This window comes from Canis lupus, chromosome 15, assembly GCF_011100685.1.
Source record: "Canis lupus familiaris isolate Mischka breed German Shepherd chromosome 15, alternate assembly UU_Cfam_GSD_1.0, whole genome shotgun sequence".
Taxonomy (NCBI): domain Eukaryota; kingdom Metazoa; phylum Chordata; class Mammalia; order Carnivora; family Canidae; genus Canis; species Canis lupus.
Genome location: NC_049236.1, coordinates 21,123,673 through 21,137,860, shown reverse-complemented (window position 1 = coordinate 21,137,860; position 14,188 = coordinate 21,123,673). Strand labels below are relative to the sequence as shown.

Genomic DNA, 14,188 nt, shown 5'->3' with positions numbered 1-14,188 from the left:
CACAGGTAAATAACACCATCTGTAATATTCGGAACTCACAGAGAGTTGAAAACCAGAGTAAAACAGAAACAATAGGAGTCAGGTGATTTAAAATTACTTCAAAATCCCAACTAACATCTGAAAAAGTTTCTGTTCCTTCATACTGGGGCATTAGGCTCATAAACGCAACCAAAACCTTTGGATGAACATACACAGTGGCAGAGAAATCTGCTCAACAGTGAGCTTTCATTTTTTCCGTCATCTGTGGTAGCAGGCGATTACCAGTTTACAATAATAAAATGAAAACTTAGGCTGAGCACAGACTGGTTCTGAAATTAGCCTTCAGATGCTTCCCCGAAATACAAAAGCCTTACTTGTACAGATGGCATTCTACATCACTTTTACTTCCATATTTAGAAAGCTTGTGTTAAATTCCTGTAGTTTCCTCATTGCTTCCCCCCCTCCCCCCCACTCTTCCCAGTAGAAAACAGGTAAGGGCAACTGAAAGTCAGATTTCAAAAGAGCGGAGAACAGCCAACACCAAGGTAAATCATGGAAAAGTGAAGATGGGAGGCTTGTAGTAGTTGCTCGACAAACTCCGCTCTCAAGTGAATCCAGTCACTAGGACAAGGGTCTTGAACGGCCCTTGAGTGCAACTGGCCAGTCTCGGTTTGACAAAGCACTCCAGTTGGTATGAAGAAATGAGGTGCAAAGATTGAATAAACTAAACTGTTTGTTTCCACAGTGGGCACAAAAGGGAGATTTGTTTTTAGAATAACCAAGAGTGAAAAGAGATAGCATTTTTAATGTCTCTCGTTGGCCCCTGGAAGGTGTTTCGCTACTGACCTGCATCCGGTTCATGGCTTCCCGGATCTGGTCAAGATGATGAGCAGAGCTGAGGGCCTCCAGTCGAATATCTGTTAATTTTAATTCCTTTTCTCTGAGCTCACTCTTCAGCTGCAGAATGATCTCGGCCTCAGCCTCTGTGCATTCACAGATCCTGAAGAAGGAAACAAACACAAAATCAGTCCTGGGGGGTAGGGGTGGGGGGAGCCAGAGGATCAGGAAAAGCAATGATTCTTTTAAGGCTGAACTGCAACATTATCCAGCAGCTAGCTACAGAGGTTCTTTGCTGCTGGCAAAACCTAAAGAGAAGGATAAAGAGTTTTACAAACGGTAACACATTCACAGGTTCAAAACTGAAAGCAGTAGCTTTTTTCTTTAATCCTTTCTTCCTATTTTTCTGAAGTTTAAAAACAATGATTACTGAATACCAAGTACTCTTCAAAATATCCTTGTTGTTGATATTCGGGGGGCTGCATAGCATTACACTCTCTCATTCTACCATTTTTTAAGAGACTTACATCTCTATTTGCGACTTATGAAATATTCTTTTTTAAAGCAGTTATGATGTTCTTAAAACATTGATCTCTCTCTTTTTTTTTTTTTGAAAAACTGTGCAAAGAATGACATTATTTGCCACGACACTGTCTTCAAGTTACCATGAAAAATCCAATATAAATATTGTAGAAAGTAAATCAGAGAGATTAGTTTTGGACATTTAAATAATGGATGAGTGTTACATAATCCTCCTGGTAGGCTCAGCTGATTTAGGAGATCAAAAAGCTAATGAAGCTAAATGACAGGTTTCAACCCATGGAAGCAGGCTCGTCGAGGGCTAATTGAAGGTCATATACTTTACTTCCTTATTATTTTGTGGTTATTGTCATATTGTGGGCAGTTTTGCAGGAAACATGGTGCAAGAACCTGTTTTATATTAACTAATAGCTTTCCCATTTGAAATGTGATGACTACGTCACTGGTTACAAAATGATAGTGCTACGTTCCTCCTCCCTATATACATGATGAAATTATCTGGGACACACAAGCATCTTAAATGGTCCCATCAGTGGTTCTGTCCTACACGAGTCCTACATTAGTCGCCGTCGTGGGCATACAAGGACATTTGATTTAAATAATATATAAAGCAGAGGGCCACCGTGTCACAGTGCATGTTCTGCATTCTAAAGGTCTCGTTCATTCTTGTCACATCGAATGGTCAGCTCCTATAAAAATGCTATGCCAGACTGTCTAAGGGAATTAAAGACAAATGGATTACAGCTAGGTTTTAGGAAAACAAGCTGGACCCCAAAACCAGAAAGACAGAGGTGGTTTTTATCACTGAAATGCATGCGAGCGATTTTAGAAAGAGCAAAAGCAAACACTGCTTAGGTTAGGACCTGGATCTTGGCAAGTTTCATGCATCACACGCCGTTTTACCGGGATCTATGCTTGTAGATCACAGGGCCATTTTGCCGTTTCTTTGGTGGCCAGACAAGGGGTGACCTGCATTGAACGCACAGTGAGACAGATACATGGACAAGTGCAAGTGAAAAGAAAACTAGACTCAGAAAAGTGGAGAATGAGATCACAAAAGCACTCAGATTCTAAAATGGGAAAAGTGAAGGAGAAACCAAAGCTTTCCACAGTTCTAGGGAGATCTGAAAGCGACGGGCACAGGTGCTGTTGCCACCGTGAGAGCACAACCCGGCTGCATTTAGAAGACAAACATGGGCCCGGCCCCAAGTTGTTTTATAAGAAGACTTGAGCATCCTGCAGACCGAGGGACTTACGCTGAGGCCGACTGTGAGGGCTTCATGGATGTGGAGCCGCAGTCACCCGCACCATGGGGCACTTTAGGGGACGCTGGCAGGGAGGAGTCAGTAAGCTCTTCAATGTCCGAATGTGAGGAAGGAGGCTTGGTGGACTTTTTCTTCCCAAAGGCTTGCTTGAATGAGCTTCTCAGCTGAAAAGAGGACAGAAATTACCTGTCTTGTCTTTTTGCAGTTGGAGAATTTTGCTTTGGGGCGTTAGTTTGCAGGTGCCATCCTAGCCACTGCCTGGGGTCAGTATGTACAAGCAGAGTATTAACAGCTGCAGCGCGGTATCTCTAAGAAAAAAATGATACCGCGTTTGGGGTTTTGTTTTATTCCTATATTAATCCAGCGCAGCGCAAACACGGAAGGCTTTTAAATAGTGCAGGGTCAAGGGCACGGCTGTCAGAGCACTCATTTAAAACTAAGTACCTTGAAGGGATCTCCACTCCCAATGCTTCTCTCTTCAAGGCAATTTGTTTTAAATGGCCACTTTAGCGCTACAGTCAAGTCATGTCCCGCTGACAGTATAAACTTAAAAAGCAAAATGAAATCAAATTCACCTAACACTTCATTAATTGTGATTTTCTATTCAAATTTTCAGTTCCCGTACCATTCAAAACCAGAATCGGTCTCCCCTACAGCTCTATTCAGAAAGTGGTTTTTACCTCTTCTCTTTAAAATTTGAGATTAAAATGAAAAGACACAAAGAAAAGACATACAAGGTAATCTGTTTTTAAAAGGTATAAAAAGCCTACTGCCAAAATGAATAGCATTCATGCCAAGGTAGGGTATTTTTTATAGATGCATGCCAAACTGCCCACGGTTCATATTCACCTCACTTCCTCTAGAGTTCACCTTGCAGAAACATGAAAGAGTGTGGAATTACAAATCAAGGGAATGAAGGCTGATCAGTATTGTAAAATATTACCTGTATAAACATTTTTTTAAGACAAAAAGATATTTCTTTCATTCTTTATAGTAGGCACTCCAGTAAAATCCTCTGATAGTTAGGTTTTGGATTTCATCAACAGCTGTCCTTATTTAAAAATCTACCTTTGTTCCATGGTATTAAAAGAAATCCGTTACTGCATGGTTATGGTTTCTAAACATTTTGCTGTGATAGCATCTTCCCCTCAGTTTTTTAGCAACTGCTTTGTGTTATCATAAATTACATCCTAGTAAATGTAAAGCACTGCTCTGTTAAAGTGCATTTATGTAGCTCTGCAATATCCCCTTGTAAAAAAAACAGAAAGCAGACACTAATAATGTAGTTGATTTCTTATGAGGTGAAGCTTTATTCACACTATGCCCCGTTGAAGTGGGTGGGGGGAGACTTTCAAGGTTTCTTCTTTCCTTTTTTTTCATGATTCATTTCTTCTCTTCCTCCATCCCCATCAGTACTGCCACCACCCCCACCCCACCCCCATCTTTTCTTTCCTTATCTCCATAGTAAACCCCTGCTCTCTCAGGGCTTATGAACAGATGTCATCTTATTTCTCCTACAACAACTTTATAAAGTCAGTATTAATTATCCTATTTTTGTAGATGAGAAAAGGTGGGCCCCTTCAAAAGGTGAGGCAGCGTGCCTCAGGTCCAACTAGTAAGTGGCAGAGCTGGGATTCAAACCCAAACCTAGTCCTGGTGAAAATATACGCTCCTCAGCACCATGCTGCCCTAATTTTGGTGATGAGGACAGTGTTCCAGGGGCCAGTCACTTGAATGAGACTCTTTGTAAACTGATACGGATTTCTAAAGCTCAAGGGTTGGGGGAAAACCACCTGACTCATGGTGCAAGAATAAGCTTCAGCATGAGATGAATGACCATGGCTTACCCAGTTTTTCTTTTTCTTTTTCTTGGAGTCAGCATCATTACCACTACCAATGCTGGAATGGCTTGTGGCACTGTTGATACTAGAAACACTCTCAGAAGAATGCTGTCTTCTGATGCGGAGATCTAGCAACAGATAGAGAGCATCACATTAGCTCCTAAAGACCTTCCCTGTGAACACATATGACTTCTAGGCTTTCTGAGAGGAAGTCCGCTAATAAAAGTCAACATGGCTTTGTACTGATGATTTCAGTGCAGTTTTGGTTTTATAAGTTTAATAAAGTACAACCTCATTTGCTTTAATTAACTGGGTTATCGGCATTAAGATTCACTGGGTATCTCATATAGGTCTGTAGCACTGGTGGTTTAATGAGTTCTGAGTTTTATCCAAAAATGAAATCCTATGCTAGTGATTTCTACTGAATACCTGGATCAAACAGATATTCCAAAGTGATTTATTCCAAATGATTACTTCCAGGGAGTAAATGGAAACTCATAAAAGCATGAGAACTAATTGTGTCTTTTTAATATTAGTGCTTTGAATAAAGCTGCCAAAGCCAAATATATTAATTTTCCATTTCATAGAATCATACCATGATAGAGCCAAAACAAACCTTGGAAGTCACTTAAGCCATTCAGTTCACAGATGATGAAATTTAAGTGCAAAAAAGTAACTTGGCCAAGGTCAAAGAGCCAGTGAGGGGAAGGTGCTCAAGAGAGAAAAAAAGGAAAAAGTTGGGGATCCCTAGGTGGCTCAGTGGTTTAGAACCTGCCTCTGGCCCAGGGTGTGATCCTGGAGTCCCAGGATAGAGTCCCACATTGGGCTCCCTGTATGGAGCCTGCTCCCTCTGCCTGTGTCTGCCTCTCTCTCTGTCTCTCATGAATAAATAAATAAAATCTTAAAAAAATAAATAAAAAAAGGAAATAGTTTAAAAAAAGAGAGAGAGAAACTGCATTTACTGCATGTGTAAACTAAACAGAAAACATATTTAAGGCAGTGCAATTCTTCTATCATAATCCTGCCCATGACTTGGAACAGTAATGACAATAATAATAATAATACCACATAATAGTAAAGCTAGCTTTTACTATGTGTTTACTCTGCCCTGGGATTATCTAATTTCATTCCTTTTTTCCCTTTTAAAGATCTTATTTATTTGAGAGAGAGAAAGAGGGAGCATGAGTGGGAGGGGAGGGGCTGACAAAGAGGAAGAAGTGGACTCCCTGCTGAGCAGGGAGCCTGATGAGTAGATGAGTAGGGTTTGATCCCAGGACCCTGATATCATGACCTGAGCGGAAGGCAGGTACTTCCACTGAGCCACCCGGGCACCCCTTATCTAATTTCATTCTTAAAGCCAAGTGTTGACATAAGTTTGGTTACAGAGTAATTTTATCAGTAATTTTATCTACATAGCTGTAACACAGTAGAGCCAATCTGAGACCTAGGCAGATTCTAACGTCTATTGTGCTAATTGCCATGTGATATGGGCTTGCCATGCTTCTAAAAAGCATGTACTGCTTCTCTAGTCACACAAGATAACTTGAAAAAAAAAACATTTGATATTTAATCACGTTTTGAAGATATCCATTTACTCTATACAATCAGCTTATAAGATTTATTTATAGTTGTTGAAATTAAAATTTTATCTACTTAGTGTGAACTGATATTCAGTGTTAGTGGAGACTAAGAAATTATAAAATTGTTTTGGTTTGTTTTAAGATTTTATTCATTTATTCATGAGAAAGAGGTAGAGACAATAGGCAGAGGGAGAAGCAGGCTCCCTATGGGGAGCCTGATATGGGCCTTGATCCTACAGACGCTCAACCACTGAGCCACCCAGGTGTCCCAGATTTTTAAGGTCAAATCTGCCTTAAAGCCAAATTTATTACTATATTTAATTGGCATCAATGAAAATTTGCTAAGCAAAAAAATCTCAGTGGAACTTCTAAGATGTCAGAAATTACCATATAGCTTTCAAAAAGTTTCCATAGAAACAATAGTATAAAATCAAAGCCTTCCAGTTGATTGATTTATTTAACATTATAACACCCCATGACAAGGAAACTATAACCATTACTTTCAAAACATATAATAAATGAGTACATGTGTGGGTATATAATATATGTGTATGTATCTCTATCTTTATAGTCATATAGGTACATATCAGTAAGTACCTTAATTTTTCCATTAAGATAATAGTATGCTGACAAATTTTAGAGGAGGGAAAAAAACTACTTTTCAGAATTTGTAGATTTTGGCCTCTTAAAAGAACTTTAAAAAGTAATGATGAGAATATTTACTGTAGTTATATGCCTAAAATATTACCAACATAAAAACTTGAACAAAGGCATTTATTTATGTGTGCTATTTCGATTACACAGTAAAGAGCATAGTATCCCTTAATCTATGAATATGGAAGTTATATGACTAAAGAAAAGAAGAATATGTTGATATTTATTTGTGTTTTAAATTTCTGCTGCAGTTGGCTATAAGCTTTTGTGATCAAGATATATTTATTTTCCTAGTAGTGGACTTTGACAGATAAAGCAATTATACTAAGTGTTAAAGTACTCCAGAGTTTTTATACATCCAGAATTAATAAGTTGTATTTGACTTTGATTAACTCTCAAAACTTAAGAGGATGGGTAATTCTTATAATTGAAAGTCAAAAGTTGTCCTTGGAGGTATTATTTACCTTCAGTTATGATGGGATTTACCAACAAAGATTAGCAAAGGAATGGTTTCAATAATATCATGGAATGAAAGGAATGCATTTTATTCTTCTCTATTCCTTTCTAGTGCTTGTATTTGATTCAGTACATGTGGCATCACAGAGCTTACTAAAGAATGGTTGATCAAATGGATAACAATATGAGTGAATGGAGAAGCTTTCTCTAAAAGTCTGTATTTCAGTTAGGTGTTTGTTCATCCATTCATTTCCTCTTCCTACCCTTCATACCACTACGGCCCCCCGTTCAAGCTATCACTATCACTTACTTGCTCTACAGCAAGAATAGCGGTCCAACTTACTCACTTTCAAACCATCCAATAGATAGTAGCTAGGGAATTCTTTTTAAAAGGAAAACATCATTACTCCCTTAAGACTTTTCAATAGATTCCCATTTTAATAAGAAGGAAAACATTTCAACTCTTAAACAGGGCCTAAAAGTCCCTCAGTAATCTGGTCAGTATTTATCTCTCTAACCTCATTCTACTTGTTTTACGTTTCCTCATTGTAACGGTTTCATAAGGAATTAGTCTATTTTCTATCTCAAGATTCTTCTGGAATATTCCTCTCTCAATATTTACCATATGAGTTGATAACTATTCCTTGATCTCACGTTAAATGTTGCTATCTGGGAAAGGCCTTTCCTGACTCTTAACCTCTAGTAGGTTCCCTGGTACCCTTGCTTTCTATGGCACCTATTCTTGTCCATTTTAGAACTTATGACTATTTTGGCATACATATTCAGCTATGCCAATGATCACAACAATTGTTTATTTTCTGCTCTCCCACAAGACTAAAAGTTTAATGGAAACAAAGATTATATCTGTTTGGTTTACCATTGTATACCTACAACCTTGTATGATATGTGGTAATCAATAAGCACTTATGCGTAATATTATTCATATTATTCATTTAACGTAACTAAGTTTGCTTAACATTCCTAAAAATGTATTCATTGTTGATAGAAATTTACTATGTGTTTTGCTGAACTGTTTGGTACATCTCAAGGAAAACCTATTCTATGTTTATACGCAAAGGTAGTGAGTTAAAAAACAATAGTACATTTTGAAAAGTAAGAGTAAAATTTTCCATTACTTTACTTTTCATATATAGTTGTATACATGTATCTGTATATAAAGTTATATAGAGATGTTTACATCTCTGTGGCAGTGGGCTGCGAGCCCTTGAGTAGAGGACTTTTTTTTAAATCTTTGTTATTCAAGATCTAGTAGAGTGGCTAGTATATACCAGGTATTCAAATAACATTTGTGCATGAGTAAATAAATTCATTATATTATAGATTGCTATTATTTATCAGGCTTTGTAGTAAATGTGACGCACAAATAGAAAATAAAGTTACATTAATTAATTATGTGATTTTTTGTCATAGTTTGATCTGTCTAAAGAAGTGCTGCCTCACTCCAAAAATATATTATAAGATTATATGTTACGATTTACCTAACATAAATATGTAAAAGTCTCAAAAACCAAATCTCAATGAAATCTCAGATTATAAGCTTATAGCTCATATAATCACTTTAATAACCCATGAAAAGATAGACTGTTATCTTTATTTTCTTCATGTGATGTCAATGGTTAATATAGTAAGAAACAGTTTGTGTTCACTGAATTTCATATTGTTTTAATATTACAAAAACCTAATCTAAATATCCCATATACACTTATAATTATTTGTCTTTACTAGTTTTAAATCTTGTAAAAATATTTTTAATCTTTATTGACCAATTTGAATATTAATTGTTATCATTTTACTCATTTTATGCACTCCTCCCACATTTCTGAGTAGAGGAATTCCTTTTTTCAACTCCACTAGATATATTAGGCTACCTGTTGCCTAAGATAAAAGGAATCCTTCCAGAGAGTTTTACTTCAGTGACTTGTACTGTGTTAAAGAAAAGATTAAGCCTTTTAAATTCCCTTCTGGACCTATTTACGACATGAAGATTTAGAACATAAGCTGCTTTGTTATAGCTCTAAGATAAGCTTTAAATATGCAGTAATTTTCCATGTGGCATATAAATCAACTCCCCCACATGGAAAGTTGCTAAATTCTTAACAGAAGTAGCCCCTAGAAAACCAGTTTTTCCTTCAATTTAAGTATATCTCACTTTGTATAATTTTTTTCCTAAGATTTTAAATTCAAGTATTTAAAAAATATTTTATTTTTTTATTTTTAAAGAAGATTTTATTTATTTATTCATGACAGAGCGAGAGGCAGAGACATAGGCAGAGGGTGAAGCAGGCTCCATGCAGGAAGCCCCATGCGGGACTTGATCCCCAGACCCTGGGATCACCACCTGAGCCAAAAGCAAACGCTCAACTGCTGAGCCACCCAGGCGTCCCCAAAAAATTATAAATTAAAATTCCAATAAGCCCCTTTTATGTTTAAGGTACCATCACAGCCACTTAGACTGAAAAAAACGAAACACTCTACCATTGATCAGAAAGAGGTAGACCTTAAATAAATTAAGGCATTGAAGTATGATACAAACTTTGATAGAAGTACAGTTATTTCCAAAAAAAATATCACAAAGGAACTTTATCCAGTGTAAGGGTCAAGGAGGCATACTTAGGCCAACTCTTTTAAGGTCTCAGGAAGTTTTTACACTGAACAAACAAGGCAGAAAATTTTAAGTAGAAATAAACAGAACATACAAAGAACTTTTAGAGAACTGGAAGTTCAGGATACCTAAAATATACAATATAACAACAACAAAAAAAAGGCGCAAAGCCCAAGGCCTAAAGCAGTGTCTAGCTAATAATAGGCAATCAATAAATACCTGCTGAATGAACAAAGTTGGTGAAGAGAGATTAAGTCATGTTAAGAAGTTTATATTTCATCCTAAAAGCAATGAGATACTTGTAGATATATGCTGTTGATAATTGCTTTGGTTTCAGTGTGAAAAACGATATAAAATGATAGAAGATGAAAGGCAGGAAGGACGTAGGAATTTGTGGTCATAGTTCAGGGGAGCAATGAGAGATGGTGATAGCAGGGTCAGAGAAACAGGCCAGACCCAAGAGATATTTAATGGGTGGAATCAACAGAACTTGATTTAATGAATGAGTAGAGGACGATCTATGAATGACCTCTAGATTTATGGCTATATGGAAGGATGATGGTATCATTTACTGAGGCAAGAACACTGAAGGCATAGCAGGTCTAACAGGGAAGATGACAAGTTCAAATTTGGAGATGTCGAATTGGGTGTGATATACAGACATCCAAAGATAACCAAATGGAGCTCTCTCTTGGGCACTAGACTTATAGATCTGTAACTCAACAGATGAGCCCAGTCTGGAGAGATCTATTACCAGTTACCAACACATAAAAGATAAGCATAGCTAGAGTATTAGATGAGCTTTATAGACTTTTGGGTAGGATGAAGAGAATCACAATGTACAAAATCGTAAAGGAAGAGAGCTGAGGACTGGGTTCTAAGAAACATCAATATTTAAGAAATGGATACAAATGAGTGAACCTGCAAAAGAAATTTTGAAAGAGATTTCAAAGGAACAGGAGAAAAACTAAGAACGTTAATGTCACAAACATTAGAAGAAATGAAATGTGTCAAGAAGGATGGAATGGACAGTCAGCATCAAATGCTACTTAGACTGTCAAATACAATAAGAATTTTACATGTTATATTGGATTTAGTGTCCTGTAAGTCATTATGGGTCGCGGAGAGAACAGTATTGGTTTGGTGGTAAGAGAACCCACACTCCAGTGGTCTGAAGTGTGACTGGCTGCTGGAGACATTAATAGATTCTATCAAATGGATTTCTCCTGGAATGGATTCACCTGTAGATGGAAAAATACATGACCGAGCATTCAGGATTTAGAAAAGTATTTTTCTAGCTGATGAAGAGCATCCTGAGTGCTGTTGAAAAGATTAGGATATGAAAAAGTAGAGCCCATGCAAAGGAAAATAAATGACAGGACATGAATACAAAGCATTTCTGCTGTGGGAAACTAAGGAGGGTGTGGTGACAAATAAGATTATTTTATTATTGTTTAGAACTGATGAGGCATAATGATAATTAAAAGCAGACTTTTAGTCTTTTTTTCTTCCTGTTTTTACATTTCTGTAGAAAAGTGTACCTTTTCACTGCCTCCATCCAGAACGAGCTGTTCCTCATACCTATTATTGATATTTTACCATATTGACTATTTGATTTTTGTTTTCAGACCTAGATTTTTATACTCCTTACAGGGTGTGTTTTGCTTGAAGTCAGACATGACTGTATTAAGAAACCTCCCCATCCCCACTTTCACTAAATAGAATGGAGAAAAATGTGTGTATGACTACAGAAGCAAATTCCTTAAGCTTAATTAGAAATTATTGATAAGCAAAGCTACTGTTCTTGAATTCTGGGATTTTGACTGTATTAATACCAATTTATTCATATTAAACCAAGTGCCCTGAGTAAAAGCAGCTTCACTCTAATAAATAAATAAAATATATCCCTATTATTATTGGATGAAAAATGGCAATATTTCCAAATATACCTTTGGGAGGGTGGTCTGGACCATTCAGGGCTCCCTGAATAGCTGCCTGGGCAGCAGAGTTCTGGGCCTTCAGCATTTCAATGGTTTCTCTTAGTTCTATAAGTTCAGACTCCTGTGAAACAAATAGAATTTAGAAGTTTTAATACCTAGAGAAAACAGTAAAATGTCCTTGTTCATAATTCACAATCACATGGGTTTAATTTTATGTAGTACTAACATCCTGGGAGATTTGGATGCCTGATGACCCCATTAAGTCATATCTAACAATTCTTATTTGCTTAAATGTACAGGAAAACTAAATATATATATATATATATATATATATATATATATATATATATATATATCTTGGTTATTCTCTTATAAATGTGATCTGAATAGCCTTTATTCCTTTCGAAGGATGGCAATTAAAGCTGACCAGTGCAACATAAAGCAAGATATCACACTGCCCATTTTATACCAAACTTATTAATGCCATCATGGTTACATCACCTCGCTAGCAGAACTGTCCAGGTGCATCACATTGCATTTACTGTCAGCTGGAAACGCTGAATTCTTGTTGAATAGAGGACTTTAGATTTTGTCTCACTTACTTTGCACTTGGGGAACGGATTCTTTATATTCAAATATAAAAGCAGAAACTGAGCCCTAACTCATTCCTACCAAATGTCATCTTATTAAATTCTGCTGGGCAAGTCAAGGTCATCTTAGATTCTGATACTTTTCATCCAGTAAGATTCCTAGATTGGAGACCCAATTTTACCAAGCCAAAGCAACACAGGGATTTTTTTTTAAGTGAATAGAAATACATGCAATCTACATTCCTTAAATAATACTAATTTACAAAAAAAAAAAAAAAAAGTAGCTTACAAATCAAATTGTCATGAAACATCTATTTTCTTATTGAATCCAGAGTAACTTTAAGATGTGTCCCACTGAACATGTAAATGTGATCTTTCACAGTTATCGAAGTGAATTATTTTACCAGAAATGACTATGAGGAAGAATGAGGAAGACAAGACATGTGTCTCTCCAAAAAAGAAGTAAAGTATTGTTTCAGCGTGGGCAGTATTTCCATCAGGAGCTTGAAAACAAGGGGTATTCAGAATTCTTGGCAGTGGTGGCAACTCTAAAAATTAGAATTCTTGTCAGTTTCTTAGAGGGAGAATTCTGAGGGAATATAATGGTCATTGATCATTTTCTCTAGCATCTTTGGCAGAAATCAAAAGAATCAGGCTCAGGTTCTTCCCTCCATGGTAAATAGGTTACTCCTACTCTCCACCTTCCAGAATATATGTAAAGCAGTAAGATCATGACAATTGCCTTTGTAGGAAACTAATTTAGATGTAAAAACATCCAGAGACTATTCTAATCTTAGACACTTAAAAAAAAAAAAAAAAGGACAATGCTAATTGAAATGATAGTCAAGTTTGGAATAGATACCTAGCACATCCTATAACTTTTTGTTGGCCATCTGACCTATTTCTAGTAGATCACAGATATTTTTTAAAAAAACCCCTTATAGATTTCTAATAGTTTATAAGTCAAAGAATTTCATAATGAACAGTCAGTAGCAACCTCTTGCATTCACAGCTGGGTCTTCAAGTATTTGACTGTAATTTAATTTGCATGTATCTATCATAAAAGAAAAATACCATGTTTGTGGGAAACTTCCAGGGCCACAATATAAAATTCAGATCCAATTCATCATAATTTTTCAGTCTCTCCAAATTCTTTCTGTAATTTTGTCCCTTGCTCTAATAATAGATAACTTTTCCAAAACTTGATATATTTTCCATTTAAAATAAATCTCTCAACAGATAAAATGTTTACTGAAATTCATTCTGCTTTTACCAGAAAATTATTCACAAAATGAGCTCTATAGCACACACTTAGCAAATCATACAATTTAAATAGCAATTTTACAACATATAGACTAAAGTACATGTTAAATTTTAATTAAAAGCAGATTTTTCATCCTTGAATTTAAAGTCACTAGTGCTTGTACTGTAGATTAAAAAATCTGCTAGAACACTGGCCTTACGTTGAAAGAAGAAACATGGAAATGAGATCTCATAAAAGGTCTAAAAAATACAGCTTAATTTTATGAGTAAGCTGACTTATTTCAAAGTCTAAACTTCAGTCTTTTCTAGAGAAATCTCAAACTATTTTTAAAAAGATTAGAAGTGAAATGCTCAAGGAATATGGGTTTTTTAGAAAACCACATTTAGTATGATAGAAGAATCATAACTTTTAAAACTAGGTATCTTTTCTTTAAGGATTATTAATTTATTTGAGAGAAAGAGAGAGAGAGCACACTTTTATTTTTTTGGCCACGGTGGGGAGTGTGGGTCAGAAATATAATTAGAAGTGAGTTCTAGAAATAGCCAAATATAAAATTGTTTGATACTATGAAATATTTTCATTTAGTCTCTATGTTTTGAAGGTGACCAAATGGACAATA

The 14,188-nt window shown here is 36.1% G+C and overlaps 1 protein-coding gene across 5 annotated transcripts in view; it reads right to left on the bottom strand.

Annotated features, from left to right (window-relative positions):
* Positions 1-14,188, bottom strand: part of NAV3 (neuron navigator 3) — a 189,423-nt gene that overhangs the window by 35,447 nt on the left and 139,788 nt on the right. For 4 of the 5 annotated variants that reach the window (XM_038558518.1, XM_038558521.1, XM_038558522.1 and 1 more), the window contains 5 exons: positions 11,725-11,836; positions 4,469-4,590; positions 3,471-3,491; positions 2,613-2,785; positions 826-979 (listed from right to left, as the gene is read on the bottom strand). In XM_038558518.1, coding sequence (XP_038414446.1) covers positions 826-979; positions 2,613-2,785; positions 3,471-3,491; positions 4,469-4,590; positions 11,725-11,836 — 582 coding nt within the window. The remainder of the gene's footprint in view (positions 1-825; positions 980-2,612; positions 2,786-3,470; positions 3,492-4,468; positions 4,591-11,724; positions 11,837-14,188) is intronic. The other variant, XM_038558520.1, reaches the window with a different exon arrangement.